Here is a 17,973-nt window from a genome sequence, read left to right as displayed (position 1 = left end):
GCAGTATATATACAGTACAAAAAGGAGTAATGATATAATAGCCAGATTCCTCCATGATGTACTTGGCTTGACTTGTCACTTGACCCTGTATTAGAAGTAGTTGTTGACATGACACACATGCCTCAAGACAAGGTGATGGCGGGGAAAAGGTAAACATTAGTCTAACATGAGACAAAGAAAACAGTCCGGAATGACCTCACATTATTTTTAGCCATGGCCATAACATAACGCTTGTAGCAAACGGTACAATCCCCCTCCCTGGAGTGTGTGTGTGTGTGTGTGTGTGGGGGGGGGGGGGGGGTACGATGCCTCCTCTGTGACGGAGACTCGAGGTTTGATATTCTGCTCTCATCTCGCTCCCATGGTGTTGTTTCCCCCATTGCACTCCACAGCTAACTGAGTGATGAACCTTTCTGTCAGAGCTGACCTGTTTCTTCTGCTTGATAGCTGCATGTGTGCGTGCGTGGGTACGTTCGTGGGTGCGTGGGTGCGTGGGTGGGTGCGTGCGTCTACCTGTATTATTGTGAGGACCAAAATGTAGAATTTGGGAAATAGACACTAGGTGCTTTTCCATTAAGCCTTTGTTTGCGAAAATGGAAGCGTATGTTCATTAAGTCGAAAAAAGAAAAGCGCATTGTCGGTCGTTTCCATCCACTGATATAATGCGACTCATGGGAGATATAAAATAAGTTCATGAAATAATGAACATTTATGCCTATTATAGATAATAAAGTATAGCCTATAGGCGATGCCTCGACAGACCTTTTCACCTTGATGAATAAGTAAAGTAATCCACGATCACGCAATTCACACCATTGATTGATGCGCTTTGTGCGTGCTCTCTCGGCTAACAGTTTAACGGACGTTTATAAATCGATTGATTCATTTATTTTTATTTTTTTTCCCCAACTGTTCAAAAGCGATATAATGCGGGTTCAATGCTTTCTAATTAAAAAAACTTTTGCGCAAGTGTTTCCATACCCCATTTGCGCATTTCACTTTTTCGAAATAGCCCAAAAATCCACCCCCTGCAAGCGCAAAAATGTTTTTGCGAAAAAAGGAAGACATTTTGAGGTGTTTCCATTCAGGATTTTATTCGCAAGAGCCTTGCGAAAAACTTGGAAACATGCTTATTGTGATGATGAGTATCCTTTCCCTGGTCCACAGTCTCCGTACAAGAGAAACGTTGGTTTTATAGAATTTGGCATTTAGAGTAATTTTGGCATTTAGAATAGTTTAGGTATTAGTGTTGGACTTGAGTTGTGTGCCGGTAACATGCACCGAAAATAGCTGATCTACAAGCTCACCGTAGATCGGCTATTTCTGGCTCCAGGCTTATAGGGTGGAAAAAATAATTCTCAAAATGGCATTCATAAAATTATCGTATGTTGGTATGTACAAAGCAAAGCAAAGTTCTTTGTTTACCCAGGGTGAATGGACTAAGCTCGAGATGCTTGTTTACAGCCAGACCCTGCTCATAGAACATTTCATGGTAGGGGTTCAATGCCTTGCTCAAGGGCACTTCAGCGGTGGTAATTTTAACGTGCCGGTCCGGGGATTCGAACTGGCGACCTTCCGATAACAAGACTGCTCCGCAAACCGTTCGGCCACCGCTGCCACTAACGTACTGACATCAAGCGATGACGCTGAAATACTAGTAATAAAGGGGTAGGGTTATATAAGTATTTTACTTCTCCCTACTCCTTTTCGAAAATAAGAATTATAATACTTGCGGCCAGTGAGGCTTGTTTTTGTTTGTTTGTTTTTTTTGTTACCGGTAGCAGAAGAAATATGACCAGTGCATCTTGAGTTGCTGCACTGACGGACTGTTTTGTTTAGTTTTCTTTGCTTTTTGGTGGTGGTGGTGGTGGTGGTGGGGGGGAGGGGTTGTTCTTCACATACCTGATTTTTTTTTGCCAAAGGATGGTTAGATATTCCACACAAAAGAACCCGCCACCCTCCCCCACCATACACACAGACACACGCACGCACATCCTTCTCCTTCACCTCAGCCAGTGCACTTTTCTCTATATACAAACAGAGCAGAATATCACAGACTATTCCCAGCGCAGGCGTCAATGCAGGAGTTCAGCATCTCCTTGCAAAGCTACCCCCCCATAGCTAGAGCAAGGCTGTGCATAAACCACAACAATACACCGTTCATCGACTGAATGCTAAAAAGGATCTCTTTCTCTCTTATCTGTTTCTCTCTCTCTCTCTCTCTCTCTCTCTCTCTCTCTCTCTCTCTCTCTCTCTCTCTCTCTCTCTCTCTCCCTCTCTTGCTCTCCTTTCTCTAGGAGCGGGCGGCTGGTCTCCCCTGGTCACAGACACTCAGCCCTGGCTGCAGCTGGACCTCGGGGACAGGGTGGAGGTGACGGCTGTGGCCACACAGGGGCGCTACGACAGCTCGGACTGGGTCAGCAGCTTCCTGCTGCTCTACAGCGATACGGGCCGGGCCTGGAAACAACACCGGCAGGAGGACGGAGTAGGGGTGAGTCTCTCTCAACATGGATGATGTCTTGATTTGATGTGTTTTCAACTGTCAGTTGGTTAGTTCTATGATTTTATTTAAATATTATAGAATATTCAAAGGACATTTTAAGTGTTCAATTATCATTATATTATGTAGGCTACAATGCATACTGTAACTAAGATATCATTGTTTGGGGAAATTCGGGCTACCATATACGTTTGAACATAAAGGCTTATTGGCTAAATGTAGTGTGCTACAACTAGCACTAGGTTACTGTATATGACATGTAAGAACTTTGGTTACATTGTTCTATACATGGTGTGAGATTTTATCAAAGACAAGGTGGCAATCCGAGCACTCAAAAAGTTAAAAATTAGGAGAGGGTGGATACAATAGATGTACTTTATTTATAAAAGTTAAAAGAAGCCAAGCCATCTATTTTATCCAGCCTCTCCTCATTTTTTATTTTTAACTTGTTGAGTGCTCGGATTGCCGCCTTGTATTTAGTATTCCAGTCCCACTGATCTTTGAAGCACCAGCCTACTTTTCTTTATTACTTTTAGCACCTGGTTAATTTTCTTTTTGTCGCTGACCAATACTTTGTATTTAGAGATACAGTTCCCCACTGAAAGAATCCCACCAACCCATCAATAATTGTTGGTGTCGCGTGCCCGAAAAGAACAGATTTTCAAGCCAACAACATATTGTACTATAGGCTATGGAATATCAATTAGGCAATTAGTCTCTCCCATAGTCTGGCCTGCTGTCTGATGTGCTGATGTACAGTAGCTCTGAAGATGTTTTTAGGTTTCTTCGTGAATATGATTAAGAGTGTTGCTCAAAAGTAGCAAAAGATAGCTGCAAGGGAGAGAGCTCTATCAGTTTGGAGATTTTAAGTGGATGTGTCTGTCTGTGGGTTTAATAAATATTTAACCAATGTAAAAGCATTAACAAGAGCTTTTGACTAAATAACTACATCCATTGAAGTAAGTGTTATCGTTTTCCTGAAAAGAAAGTTTTGGACTACTACAGAACAAGCTTTCCACCAGAGAGCAATGGCACATCATTCTGTACAACCTAGTTATTTCACACAACGAGCACATGACTGGGTCAATTTAACGTCTCAAAACATAGCACACACTATTTTGTCACGTGCCATTCATTCTTTATCACACGCAGTTACATCAACCTATTGTTATCGGAATGTTTAAATAAGTGGAAAAACAACAACAATCTCTAATGTAGAAGCATTCGAGGTGAAAATTGGTACAAGGCAGTGTTGCCGCGGCTTAATCCTCATATTCAACGGAGATGTTCTGGGTCTGTGTTGCGACTTGTGTAGCTCTGTTTCCTTCAGCGGTTTTCTTTTTAATTAAAAGTACATGCAGATTTGAGGTTGAACGGCGTGTCCACCACTCATCGCTCTTTTCCATTATTTACTCTCCTCCACAGATCTTTGACAATGCATTATTTACAGTACAATGAACTGTGATAAGATAGGACAAAATCAAACACATACAATAATGTGTCCCAGGACAATTTAACATTGAAGGATAATAATTCCAACGACCTCAATAACTATAAATTGATACCAACCCAATATATCAGACTCAGTAGTCTATACACTAGTATTACAATTACATTAGTATGATCACACAATTGTAAAGCCTCTTTTCTCTTCGAGAATCATTTTGAACGGTCCAACAAGTATTTGATTAGTTTGTTTTTTTGCAGTCACATTGATTTCCGCAATTCCGTTATCTGCTTCTCCCCCGATTCCCAAAGGATAGGAGAAGGAAATGAAAGTACTGTATAGTATTGCAGCCTTGGTGGAGAGGCCTGTTTGCATTCAAGGTAAACTCTAGGTCGTGCTGAACATGGCCGGGGGCTCTTACCCTTTGTGTACAGTTCATGAGAGAGAGAGAGAGAGAGAGAGAGAGAGAGAGAGAAAGAGAAGGTGTGAGAGCAGCGAGAGAGCAAGATAGTGAAAGAGACATACAGGGATACTTTTCAATTCATTGACAAGGAATTTACTTAAAATGACTTAAAATAAATGTCATAAATTAAATTCATAGCCTAGAGGCTTCTTCGTCATTCACAGAAAATATTTTTGAAACTGACAAATGTATTGTATACCCAGTGAGTGGTACTGTATGTGCTGCACACCCAGGTGTTGAAAATATTGCCAAATCTCTCTCCCTCTTAAATTAGTGTAATCAGTTGCTTTGCGTTGCAATCAGTTGCAGCTGTTATTGCTGTACTCAGCTATTGCTGTACTCAGCAATAACAGACAGACAGACAGACAGACAGACAGACAGACAGACAGACAGACAGACAGACAGACAGACAGACGTCAGAACCAACCTGTTGTCAGGCTTATATTTTGTCCAATCGGTATGGTGGAGTAGGTGGTTGTACTGTATTTGGTCTTCGATCCTAGCTACTCTGCTACTGAGACATTTCGATCCTGTGTCGACGTTAGACACGACCTTTGACACAATACTGCTTCTGGTTTGACACAGCTTCTGACCTGAAGGTAAATAATCTATTCCTCATCTTGAGCCAGCAGTAAGGCTCTGTTAGCTCAGTGGTAAAGATTTCAGCAGTTTGCCCAACTTGCCCATGGGAGACCGGGATTGAAATCCGGAGTAGAACAGGAAGGTTTCACTGAGTAGTTCTTCCAGCACTGCTTGCAGACACACAGACACATCAGTCTGAGTCGTGGCCCGTCAGACGCCCTGCCTGTGATGCTACGTGACCTGCAGATATCTCTTTACGGACTTGGATTTAAAGACGGCGAGCGTCTGATGAGTGGCAGCTAATTAGAGACACAGCGCCTAATGAAACTCACTCCAAAGGTGGCTAACCGCGCCTTTAACCTCTGCCTTTTGGGAGATATTAATTGACGTCCGTCTGGCATTTTAACAAGTGCAGTTCAAAGGTAAGAGGCTCACTGCCTGTACCTGGTCTGAGGGGCTAATGAGAGAACAAGCTGCAATGGACTGCAAGCTCTCCCTGCTAAATCCTTTCAACCCTCAAGACAAAAATGTTGAGATGTATCCATCACTGCTGTGCACTGCCATGGCTGCATGAAGTGTAAGCATGCACAAGAATATATACTTGTTATAAATACTGTATATAGACATATTCTTTCTTGAATATATTGATACACACCCAACACTAGAGTACAACTCTGGATTATTTTCTTCTTCTATGAGTCTATTCTTAGCCATTATTCTATACCAGTACAATACTGTAAGAACACTGTCTGAAATGGTTATTGTGGTTATGTATTCTTATAATCTTTTGGCCTGCTTAGTGCAGGACAGCGTGCACACTTTCATATACGATTTTTCATTATCGATGGCGCTGTGTGTGTGTGTGTGTGTGTGTGTGTGTGTGTGTGTGTGTGTGTGTGTGTGTGTGTGTGTGTGTTTTTGCACTGTAACTGTATCTGAACTGCTCTGCTGCCTCTGGCGACTGCATTCCCCCCGTGGGATCAATAGACTGTCAATCAAGTAATCCAGTAGCGTTGTTTAAAATCATTATTATTATTTGTATTGAATAACCGCTTGTGCGTCATTTTATACTTATTTTATACACAGCATGCATGCAAAAAAATAAACCTTAAACTTTTCGCCTATAATGACATTTGCATAGAATAGATTGATTATTAAATTAGGATTGCTTATTTTCTATATAATAAAATTGATCATTTTGATTTACTGTCGCACCTCTAAAGCAGGACGCATTCTCCAGTTTTTATGTGATAACCTAACCACCGCGGTGGTTAGTAAATGCCTCAAATCATGAATGCATTGGAGACAAAACAATTTTTTGTCTCCACCAGGCCGAAGGCATTGGGAGAGAGTACTGTTTTGCACTCCGTCCGTCCATCCGTGTGTGTGTCCGTCCGTGGGTCCGTCCGTCCGTCTGTGGACAGCTAATCTCCGGCACCTTTGGCTTGATCGCAGTCATACTCTGCACACACACTCCCTGAATGCCACAGCTGAACCTCTGCCCCAAGGTGGCCTCTTATAGCGCCACCAGGAGGCCACAGATTTTATCCAAATTTCACGCAAATCGGTACACATGCTCTCCATAGTCATGTGATCAAGACGGGTTTGTTTGATTTCTCATAATCCCTCCTGATTGGCTACGATTGGCTTCTAAACTTTTCAGGAGTAGCCCGCTTTGTACCTGTTTTGGACAAATCACCACAACTTCTCAATGCAGCGTCTGATTGCGGTGACACTGACTGTGTACGCATATTCCCACTAGGCGAGGAAGAAATACCACTTGACAGTTACAACAGGCGAAGTCGCATCACACACACACACACACACACACACACACACACACACACACACACACACACACACACACACACACACACACACACACACACACACACAAAACATGTTTATATTACTCCTAAACATTTTGCCAAACATCACACACACTCCTATCCTCCTGGTGGAGACCTGTGCCCATGGTGCAACCACTCCCTTACGGAGCTATGTGTGTGGGTGGGTGGCTGGCTGGCTGGGTGCGTCTGAGCACGAAAACAGCATGGTTGTTTTTCAACACCTGTGCGCAACCTAACACACACACAAACGGACATATTAAATATGGTGATTTTGGGTGTGCCAGTATAGTACAGTGACAGTACAGTACAGTACAGTAGAGGGTACAGTAGAGGGACCCCCACACGGTAACTCTGTCATTTCTCAGCCGTTTCGGACGCGGGCAGCTTGCCGGAATCGTGCCGGCACCCTGGGTGCGTTCCTGTGGGTCTGGAATTTTGAACGTACATTCCTACTAGTCCGAGGAATAAATTCCACCGTTTTCACATTGGCCTGTTATAGCGCCACCAGGAGGCCACAATAACCTACCTGACCTGGTGACCTGGTTTTCTAGTTCTCTTTCTCTAACCACGTACTTTCGTGGTCTCTCCTCCAGATTCACACCTACGGTATTATTACTGGATATCATAATTATTTTAATGTGCAAATCTCCTTCTTTTGTCTGTGGGAGTCTGACTAACTGTCAGAGCCGTAAGGGCACGATGGGGATTGCGCGAGGGGTGTGAAACAACAGGAACAGCGCCAGTGACTGACTACACGCTGTTAATAACCCAATTAGTGAAAAACCAGGGAAAAAGGAGAGCTGATAAAATTACTTGTGCATCTGCGGCTGAGGGGCTGAGCTTTGAGCTGATGAAATCTGGACTTTATTTTATGTAATATATTGTGTGAAGCGCATCGTGACCTGAACCCTGGCCTATATATCTGGACGTGTTTTGCTCCGTTTGATAAAAGACGTGGAGGTGTTTCAGAGATATATTAGTTTGAGAGCAGAGCAGCTTTTCCAAAACAACGGGTTGGGACCCATTTTTTGGGTCGCGAGTAAATATCGATTTCCTTTTACGTTTCCTTGCCATTATTATTATTTCAAAATTATTATTTACAAATCTGAAACTTTAAAAAGAAAATAATTTCAGAACCTACCCCCGAAAAGCTAAAAGAAAACATAATAATAATAATAAAATATAATTAAAATAAATCCATTAATACAAAACTGAAATAGGAATTTAGCAGATCTAAGCTTACAATGTTTTACATTGTGAGCTTATAGAATAGATCTATTGTATTGTACACAATATTGCCTTGTATTGCAAGTTTGGATCCCGGGGAGGAAACAAAAAAAAAATTCTCTTTCGGAGTCTGGAGCTGAAAAAAAGATTTGCGGAAAGACTGGAGTTAGAAGGGAAGACGTTTTTGCCCCGAGGCTTTTAAGGTAGCTCAGTCTCCCTGTGAAAATATAGAGGTCTTATGTCTAAAATGTCTTAGTACTTTTCTGAAACGTGCAATCTTCAATCCACGCCTGGAGTAAAACAAATTGGCTATTAGCTTCGAGGCAAGGCTCAATGAACAAGTTAAAACACTTCCTGGCAGAGGGTCTAGGGCTGCTGATTGCTATCCCTGTTGCAGAAACAGTCTTGTGTGTGAACTGTGAAGAAAGACACATTCTGTTGCTAAAGTGTCGCTGTCGGGCAGAAACCTTATGGGCTATCTCCACTTTGCAATTGCTTATGTTCTTTAGTCATTTAATGCCCTACTTCTGTGGTTCTCAACACTTTTCATATCAAGGTCCATTATTTATTCGGCATTTAGGGCCTTGCAAACGTGAAGCGAGGAACGCAGGCGTTGTTGCCTGGATCAACACAGGTCTCCTCCAGGTCTGTTGAAGAGGGGCGCAACAACGCAAGCGTAAAAAAAGCTAAACAGAATCCAGGTCTGGTGAGTCGCAGGTGTGTGCACGTAACAAGCACGTGTGCAACAAATTCACGCGAACACGCTCACGTAAATACGCTTGCGTTGTCGCACCGCGACTTCTCCGAGCAAAAATGCAGGTGTCATTGAAAATGAACTATAGGCGCGTTTTATCGCTCCCCGTTTGCAAGGCCCTTTTGAGACACAGACCACCATTATTTTGATGAGATCTTGCTTTGCACACCCAAAACTAAAACATATTTTGTTATTGTTCACAATTTCACAATTCCATGCTGTAACGTTGATCAAAATAACAATGATTTTACATTGTCTAATTGTGTAGACTTCTTGCAAGTAGTAGCTGTAACAAAGCTGTAACTCTTGAGACCAAATTACGGGTCCATGTGGTTTCATTTTACACTTTCAAGAGTTAAAGATCTACTAGACCTGTACGTGCCCGTCGGCCACCGGCCTACTTGAGAACGATGCAACTTGGGAACCTAATAATACCCGTTGTCAACTTGTCATAGCACCCGTTCTGTCTGTCTGTCTGTCTGTCTGTCTGTCTGTCTGTCTGTCTGTCTGTCTGTCTGTCTGTCTGTCTGTCTGTCTGTCTGTCTGTCTGTCTGTCTGTCTGTCTGTCTGTCTGTCTGTCTGTCTGTCTGTCTGTCTGTCTGTCTGTCTGTCTGTCTGTCTGTCTGTCTGTCTGTCTGTCTGTCTGTCTGTCTGTCTGTCTGTCTGTCTGTCTGTCTGTCTGTCTGTCTGTCTGTCTGTCTGTCTGTCTGTCTGTCTGTCTGTCTGTCTGTCTGTCTGTCTGTCTGTCTGTCTGTCTGTCTGTCTGTCTGTCTGTCTGTCTGTCTGTCTGTCTGTCTGTCTGTCTGTCTGTCTGTCTGTCTGTCTGTCTGTCTGTCTGTCTGTCTGTCTGTCTGTCTGTCTGTCTGTCTGTCTGTCTGTCTGTCTGTCTGTCTGTCTGTCTGTCTGTCTGTCTGTCTGTCTGTCTGTCTGTCTGTCTGTCTGTCTGTCTGTCTGTCTGTCTGTCTGTCTGTCTGTCTGTCTGTCTGTCTGTCTGTCTGTCTGTCTGTCTGTCTGTCTGTCTGTCTGTCTGTCTGTCTGTCTGTCTGTCTGTCTGTCTGTCTGTCTGTCTGTCTGTCTGTCTGTCTGTCTGTCTGTCTGTCTGTCTGTCTGTCTGTCTGTCTGTCTGTCTGTCTGTCTGTCTGTCTGTCTGTCTGTCTGTCTGTCTGTCTGTCTGTCTGTCTGTCTGTCTGTCTGTCTGTCTGTCTGTCTGTCTGTCTGTCTGTCTGTCTGTCTGTCTGTCTGTCTGTCTGTCTGTCTGTCTGTCTGTCTGTCTGTCTGTCTGTCTGTCTGTCTGTCTGTGTCCCACATGGAGATCTCTGTATCTGCCTGTGTCTGAAGAGGGCAAACTGACTGACTGTGAAAAGTGGACTGGTTAAGTAGGCCTAATCAATTGTCAGGTGTGGGGTTGCCATGGCAATCAATTGGCTGAGGCAGCGGCTGGAAATTGCACAGGTGAGGGGACTTGGCCTCATTAGGCCCACTGGCAGAGCCTGACCAGAGCCTTTTGTGGTGGTTCTGGAGAACCGTGGGTCCGACCGACTCGATACCAGGCACTGCACTCCCAGCGGGGGTGTGGAACGTGTGTATCGATTTTGAAGTCGGTGGGGCAAACGGTTCTCGAGTTACGTGCATTACATTTGGTTTCCAACTTTCCATCATTTAGGTGGGGACCACCTGGAACCCGCTGGTGGTCCCCGGACCACTAGTTGAGAACCACTGCCCTACTTCATCATTATAAAGCTCACGACACGTCACATTGTGAGCTTATAGATCTGCTCTCTTTTTGAGTGGTGTAAACCACTCCTACAACTGGCTTTGTTAGTTTACGTGTCTGTCCGTACCAAAACAAATGAGCATGGTTGCTATGGTCACCCAGTTCACACGGGTGTGATTTCATTACGTCAGACATTACGTCAGACCACAGCTGATCAGTCTATATAAGACCTTACACCACTCAGTTCACACGGGTGTGATTTTTTGATAATGTTTGGTGAAAGTGAAAGTTGTTCGTCTGCATTGGTTTTAGGAATGTTGAACCAAGAGAGCTTGTGACTAAGTAATAACTACATTGAACCATTGGAACACAGGTTCATAGAAACACTTCAGATCAGAATGACCATTAACCATTTATTGCAAAGCGATTGCATTTAGTATGGCGGTGTGGCTCTGCTCATGTGATATCATATCATCTGATATCATATCACAATTGATATCTCAGATTATCTGTGCACCGAGACACAGCTCTGATATCAACAACAAACCCCAGAGCAAAGCATAACAAAGACATTACATCAACAACATAACTTTCAATGCATTCCATATACCACATAGATACTGAACATATCACATGATCATAATACACTCCATATATAACACATTATAATCACAGATACCCATAACAGAACTAAATACCGCATATGGTACAATCCATAAATCACATGTATAATCAAAGAATCACCCATTACAGAACTAGGACTAGGCCGGGGAGGTGGAGGAAATTTGAACGCTGACATCTGAACAACAGAGACAGAGTCAGCTAGCATGAAGACTGAGGACAGTGTAGTGACTGCTTAAAAAGAACACCTGATTGAATGTGGGCGTGAGTGAGTTAGTTGGCAGCGAATGAGAGTGAGGGGAGTTGACATGGAGAGAGACAGCTGATTTAAAGGAACAGAATGAATTGCTGATAGAGAACTGAAGGGGGATTTATTAAACCTTCTGTCTTCCGTGTCTCAATGAACTATCGCTGCGCTGGATTTCTTGTTTTTTTTATTATTAACATTTTTGCATTTCCTGAATAAGTAACGGTTGGACGGTTGGACATACACGGTTTCCAACCAACAGCGATGTTATTCTATGAGTGAATTGAACCCCCCACCACCCCCACCCAACCCTTTTCCTAATACTGTTCCAACATTCATGCTAGCACTCGTTAGGAGCTCAGCAGGTACTGCAATTTGTTAGACATAATAATGTACATAAATGCACGTGGGAATTGTAATGAGGATACAAAATTACCTCGAGTGGTTGCTTATAATCGTTTTCTCTATATGGGGCTGATTTCACTCAACTAATTGCATGTAGTTGCCAGAATAGAAGCGTGGGCTGCGATGGTGCGCTAAAATAAATTGCATTTCCATATCTTCTCAAGTTGTCAAAGGTGCTGCCGACCGTGACTCAGCGGGAGAAATATCAAGCAAAAAAAGGAATGTGTTTTGGTACCTTTTATTTTCCTCATAAGCTACAGTATCTTTAAACCACTAAAACCCTCTAGACTTGGTAAACTGGACCTGGGTAGTCTCTGTACTAGGCCTGCTTTTTTCTGTCTCCATCTAAAGCAATAGCTGATTTACAAGCTCACAGCGCAATGCGTTGCGCTGTTCCTCCTAGAATATGGATTCCAAGTGGTGAGATCCTATAGAAGTTTAACGGTGCACACTTTGCCAGGGCTCTATACGAAGTCTCCTCTCCTTTTTTTTCCATCTACAGTACATCAACTAAGTATCGTCGCTGAAAATAGCCGATACAAGCTCACATCGCGATGCATTGACCCACATTGTGAGCTTGTACTGTAGGTCGGCTGTTTTCGACGGATATTCGGCCCAGAATATGGGTGCTATTTTGTAAACCATGTTCAGTACTGCATGGCACAAAAGTGTTGTGACGCATTGTGAGCTTGTACCATGTTTGCTGAATTTATGCCCAAAATGAGGGGCACTCTTGTCATCGTACATCAATTTATGTTAGTTACATATGGCGTAAGTGTTCCCTTCAATGTCAATGGCGTCTAATGTTTTGATGTTTAATTTAAGCCATATTTAGCGGAATTATCAGCTCTTATCATCATACATCATCATGCATCATCTCATACTGGCCAATCAGAATGCCTGTTGCCTGCAGTGATTGGTTAGCTGATTTGCTCGTTTACATATGACGTACCCTTCAATGTCAATGGCGTTTAATGTTTTGATGTTTAATTTACGTCATATTTACAGAATTTTGACCTAATTTCTCCGTTCATTGTCAATGGCAAATATTTAGACGTGTGGGGTCAAGATTTAGCGGACATTTGACCTGAATTCCCCTTTCATTGTCAATGGCAAATATTTAGACGTGTGGGGTCAAGATTTAGCGGACATTTGACCTGAATTCCCCTTTCATTGTCAATGGCAAATATTTAGACGTGTGGGGTCAAGATTTAGCGGACATTTGACCTGAATTCCCCTTTCATTGTCAATGGCAAATTTTGAGACGTGTGGGGACAAAAGCTGTTTATAGAATGGGCTAGCGCCCCTTAAAAATAGTGGGCGTAATGTTTTTAACATTTGTTCAGTACTGGCTCAAGTGTCCTTGAGCAAGACACTGAACCCCTAATTGCTCCCGATGTGCAGGTTGGTACCTTGCGTGCAGGTGTCCTCCGGCATTGGTGTATGAATGTGTGTGTGAATGTGTGAATGTAATGCACAATCTATGTAAAGCGCCTTGGATAAAGGCGCTATATAAAGGCACCATTTACCATATACTGGCACCCCAAAAAAGTCATATTTGGAAAGCACCCACCGGGAGGACGTAGAACCTCCATCCTACTCCTCCCGGCCAACACCCCCCAGCCAATATGATTACGTGCAGTGAATGATATCACCCTCCCCAAACACAGCGTTCGTTTAGACACTAGACAAAGCCGGATACAAACATGGTGGATTCGAGCCCCCAGACTCTGTCGTGGTGGGCACATACGCCTCCCGAGTGCCTTTGAGACGTCTATACTTGATTCCAGTCACCGACTGTGTGTAGCCATGATTTAGTGGTCCTTTGGGATTAGTACAGGAAGGGTAATTGGATTTTATTATTTTCCATTTTTTCATTCAGTGCTGCTGAGGTCATACAGCTCAATATAGGGCCAGCTCTGCCGTCGCTGCAGTATGTTCTCCCTTGGTTAATGAGATGGTCAATGAGCCTTTGAGTCCATAGATATAAAATAAAATAGATCATAAGCGCCCGTGTGTTCACACAGCAGCCATGCCTCCTGTACTGTACTTAGCTGTGAGACCCGCTGGCCCGCCGGCCACTCACAAATGTGGAGGACGCCATTCATGAACACACACCCCTATGGATTAATGACTTCCTCTTCAATATATATTACATGCGCACACACACACACACACACACACACACACACACACACACACACACACACACACACACACACACACACACACACACACACAGACACACAGACACACAGACACACACAGACACACACAGACACACACAGACACACACACATACATACATATAAGGTATGCCATCTGGTGGCTAATGAACCAAACAAAATCTCAGAAGTTGAAGCAGTTTTTAAGGACCCACTTTTAGGCCAGTGCAACAGAGCATGCTTTTGCCTTTTTTTTTAAACCTTACACATTTTAACCAAATACATACAAAAACCAGAAACAGTACATGTATGGGTATAGAACAAATACATGACTGGGTGTGATGGCACAATGAATGGCGCATACTGTACAGTGAGTGACACCAGGGACCTCCACCAGCGCAGTGGAAGGAGAGTAAAGAGTCCTTAATGAACAGGAAGCCGAGTCGATACAGGAATAAAAATAATGAAGCCGCCGTGGGGGTTATAGGAGGGACTGTTTACGTGAACAATGACTAACCTCAAGCCCCGCGCTCCGCTCCACGGGGAGTGAAGCCTGTAATTGATGCTTCGCGCGGCAGAGGACAACAGAGCTACAAGCCCATGACACGTTCAATCCCGCAATGCTTTGTGAGCTTGTAGATCTGCTGTTCTCGGGGGCGGTTCTCCTCCGGGGGTTTTGCTTTTCTTTCCGAGAGGACCCTGCTGCATGCCTGGTGTCGTAATTGGGAGGATGTATTGTCGCGTGGGTGCCTTTTTGTTTTGTTTTTCTTTCCAATGGTGGAAAGAGAAAGGGAAACGTCATGGGAGGATGAGCGTGTCCTCCTCAGTGTTGCCATGTCTGTTTATTGCGACCGAACGTTGCAGTTAACTATGGAATGGAGAATTTCCCGTCAGTGTGTCGGGCACCATGGTGCCCAGGTCTCATGACATCATGTGACATCATCAGGGATGGAGATGTGGAGACCCTGATGAGTAAATGCGACCTGCTGTCGCAGTTAAGCCCATGGAGATCCCTGATGTCATCACTATTGGCCAGCAATATATGGTTGAACATGAGAAGTATGTGTAATTATGAATATATATTGATTATTAAATTAGGCTTCACTAGAGTTCTCAACAGGCCCACTTGTCCATTCAAACTCTAGACGGGCTTGCCTCAAAGATATTAGTGCAGCCACGCCTGGCAGCCGGCGAAAACTAGAGTTCTCAACAGGCCCACCTGTCCATTCAAACTCTAGACGGGCCTGCCTCAAAGATATTAGTGCAGCCACGCCTGGCAGCCGGCGAAAACTAGAGTTCTCAACAGGCCCGGGAAATTAAGGCCCGGCCCTACCTGGGCCCTCATCAAACCCTGTACACTCAAGAGAATGTCCCCGCTACCACCCTTAGATCTCCATATACTGTACAGTATATGGAGCTGACCTGTTCTGACATTCCATATGTTGATCTGACCTCATCAAACCCTGTACACTCAAGACATGCTCCTTATATGACCAGTACAGAAGACTGGATATAGGCACATTATTATTATTATTGTTTCAAAATCTTTCTGAAAATAGCAGGCCTATAGTCGCTTCTTTAGGGCTTGTTTTCATAGACATGCATGGCATTTGGTTTCTTACTTCTCTCACGAAATCTGGCAACACCTGGTCCTCATCACGGTATTCCAAGTAGGGACCGGTGAACCCGTCCTGAGGGGTGTGTTGCACTTGAGGCATAATGAATGACGCACATAGATTTTGTGTCGGAGCTGTTGCTAAGTCAGCTTAATGAAGTGCTGGGGATGCATTGGGGCTGAGGCTGAGATGAGCGACACTCTAGCCTCGTAGCCAGTGTCCATGCATTAGACTCATCACATTAACTAGACAGCCAGTCTATTCTAAAATGACTGGCATCAACATGGCTCTTATGCTGACTCCGCTCCCCCAAACACTTTCATTTTCATGCATGGGGCGGGCCGCAGATTATAGTTTTCTTTTTGCATTTGAAAGTGAAATTAATTGAATCCATTTGAATATTATAAGAAACGCGCGTTGACAGTGAAGTGTGTATAGCGTTTATTTTTTGTCAGCTGTTGGCCCAAGCCCCAAGCGAGACCAGGGTTACACGCACAAACACAAGAACAATAGGATATTTTTTCATTAGCCAGATTCCCAAATGAAGGCGATGAATTGAATAAATGTATAAGTCCTGGGCTGATTGAAAACATGAATATGTAATCCATGTTTTTGATGAGAGCATCCATCGTGCTCATCCGTATACTTCCATTTGCCTAAGATGCTATTTTCCATTCCCGAGCAGCAGCTGTAATAATATACGCACGCCATGGAAAACGGGGGATGCGTTAAACCCCCAGCGAAATTATTAATGCCTCTCTCCCTCTCTCTCTCCCACAGACATGAGTTAACATGCCGGCGCCTAAGTGCTTAGCTTGCATTTCCGCTAAGACTCAGTCACCAGGCTCCACTTAAATTGCTCAAAATAGGGACGGACTGGCATAAATCACAGTAACATCTCTAATAGTTACCTTGTAGTCCTGTCTTCTTCATTATCTCCAAAGGAGACACATCTTGCTGCTCTTGGGGCCCCTCTGAGGCATATTTTTTGTACGTGCATGCGTGTGTGCACTGCGTGTGAGTGGTGTAAAGTAACAAGTACATTTACTCAAGTACTGTACAAGTGTACATTATAGCGCACGATCGGGCCCCCAAAGCCCACAAAAAGGACACATGTACAACGCCTGCACGCATGCCATGCGTCATCTGCGCGTACCATTTTAGCAGTTCGTACCCTTTTTTTTGCCTATTTTCCTCCATGTTTGCCTTCATTTTCCATCGTTTGACCACCTGGGACCTGCAGCGGGTCAAGCCAAAACATTAGAGCTACAGTGAGTCAGCTAGAGCCCACTCACTGTATGCTGCAGAGGTCCAAAGAGTTTAACCCATTTCAAAACGGTGTACGTTTAAGTCACAGGAGCATGGTTTACATAATTATCATAAATATGAACTTTAGCCAAAAGAAAAAGTCTTTCTTGTTTACGTCTGAAAACCATCATGGAAGTTTAGTAGGTGCTCTAGGACAGTGGTTCCCAAAGTGGGGCCCGGGGACCCGTAGGGGTCCTTGAGGGAGTTCCAGGGGGTCCCCAGCTAAATGATAGTTAGGAACCAAATGGACCCTTATGGGTCTGTAACTCAGAGAGTTAAACTCTCTGCAGAGTTAAATTTACTTTTATTTTAGAATATACATTGGGGTCCCAGAGATAGAAATGGAGGACCGTAGCCTAATTCAGGTCAAACTGGGGGTCCTTGACATGAACCACTGCTCTAGTACCACCTCGTGTCTATCTGTGCACGTGCATGACCACAGTGCACGGCGGACCCACTTTAAACTAAAGAACTGAAATGTTTATTGGCACGGCGGCCAAACAGTTCCAAGTACAAGCACTATTTAAGGGCATGATATAAGCAGGCTAAGTGATCGTCAATTTAATATCATCACATTATTGCAGGTAGTGATAGTAACAGTACTGTAGCCTACCTGTTGTTGATGATGATTCTACCAGCGTGAGCCAGCATGAGACTTAATAATGAACTACTCACCTAATGCCGCAGATCTAAGTTGCCTGTTTAACATACTTCCGAAGTGTGTACCTTGTTTAAGTCACAGATGCATTTTCATATTGTGAATATATTAACTTTGGCTAAAAGCTTGTGTTTAATCCACATGGGTTATTGTTTACTACTTGGTCGCTTGCCGGTGTCATGGCAGCTTGACTACAACCAAAATGGACATTAGGAGTGCTTGTGCGTGCGTGCGTGCGTGCGTGCGTGCGTGCGTGCGGTCACGGAAAGCCCGGAGCTCTGTTGTCAACGATCCATCTTTCCGTAACTTTCCTAATGCCCGCCATTATCGATTTGGCTTCGTCACCTGCCTCAAATCCATTACGAGGACTCCAGGTGATCAGTCATGTGGTGGTTGTTTGGCCCAGACTCCTACAT

General features: G+C 43.9%; 1 protein-coding gene across 1 annotated transcript in view; it reads left to right on the top strand.

Annotated features, from left to right (window-relative positions):
- Positions 1 to 17,973, top strand: part of LOC306934928 (contactin-associated protein-like 5) — a gene marked incomplete at both ends in the record, with an annotated part of 100,951 nt that overhangs the window by 14,248 nt on the left and 68,730 nt on the right. Inside the window, one exon of the mRNA XM_079517751.1 lies at positions 2,298 to 2,491. Within this exon, the coding sequence (XP_079373877.1) occupies positions 2,298 to 2,491 (194 nt within the window). The remainder of the gene's footprint in view (positions 1 to 2,297; positions 2,492 to 17,973) is intronic.

The sequence above is a fragment of the Electrona antarctica genome, assembly GCF_951216825.1.
Source record: "Electrona antarctica genome assembly, chromosome: 13".
Taxonomy (NCBI): Eukaryota; Metazoa; Chordata; class Actinopteri; order Myctophiformes; family Myctophidae; genus Electrona; species Electrona antarctica.
This window is presented reverse-complemented; position numbering and strand designations above follow the sequence as displayed.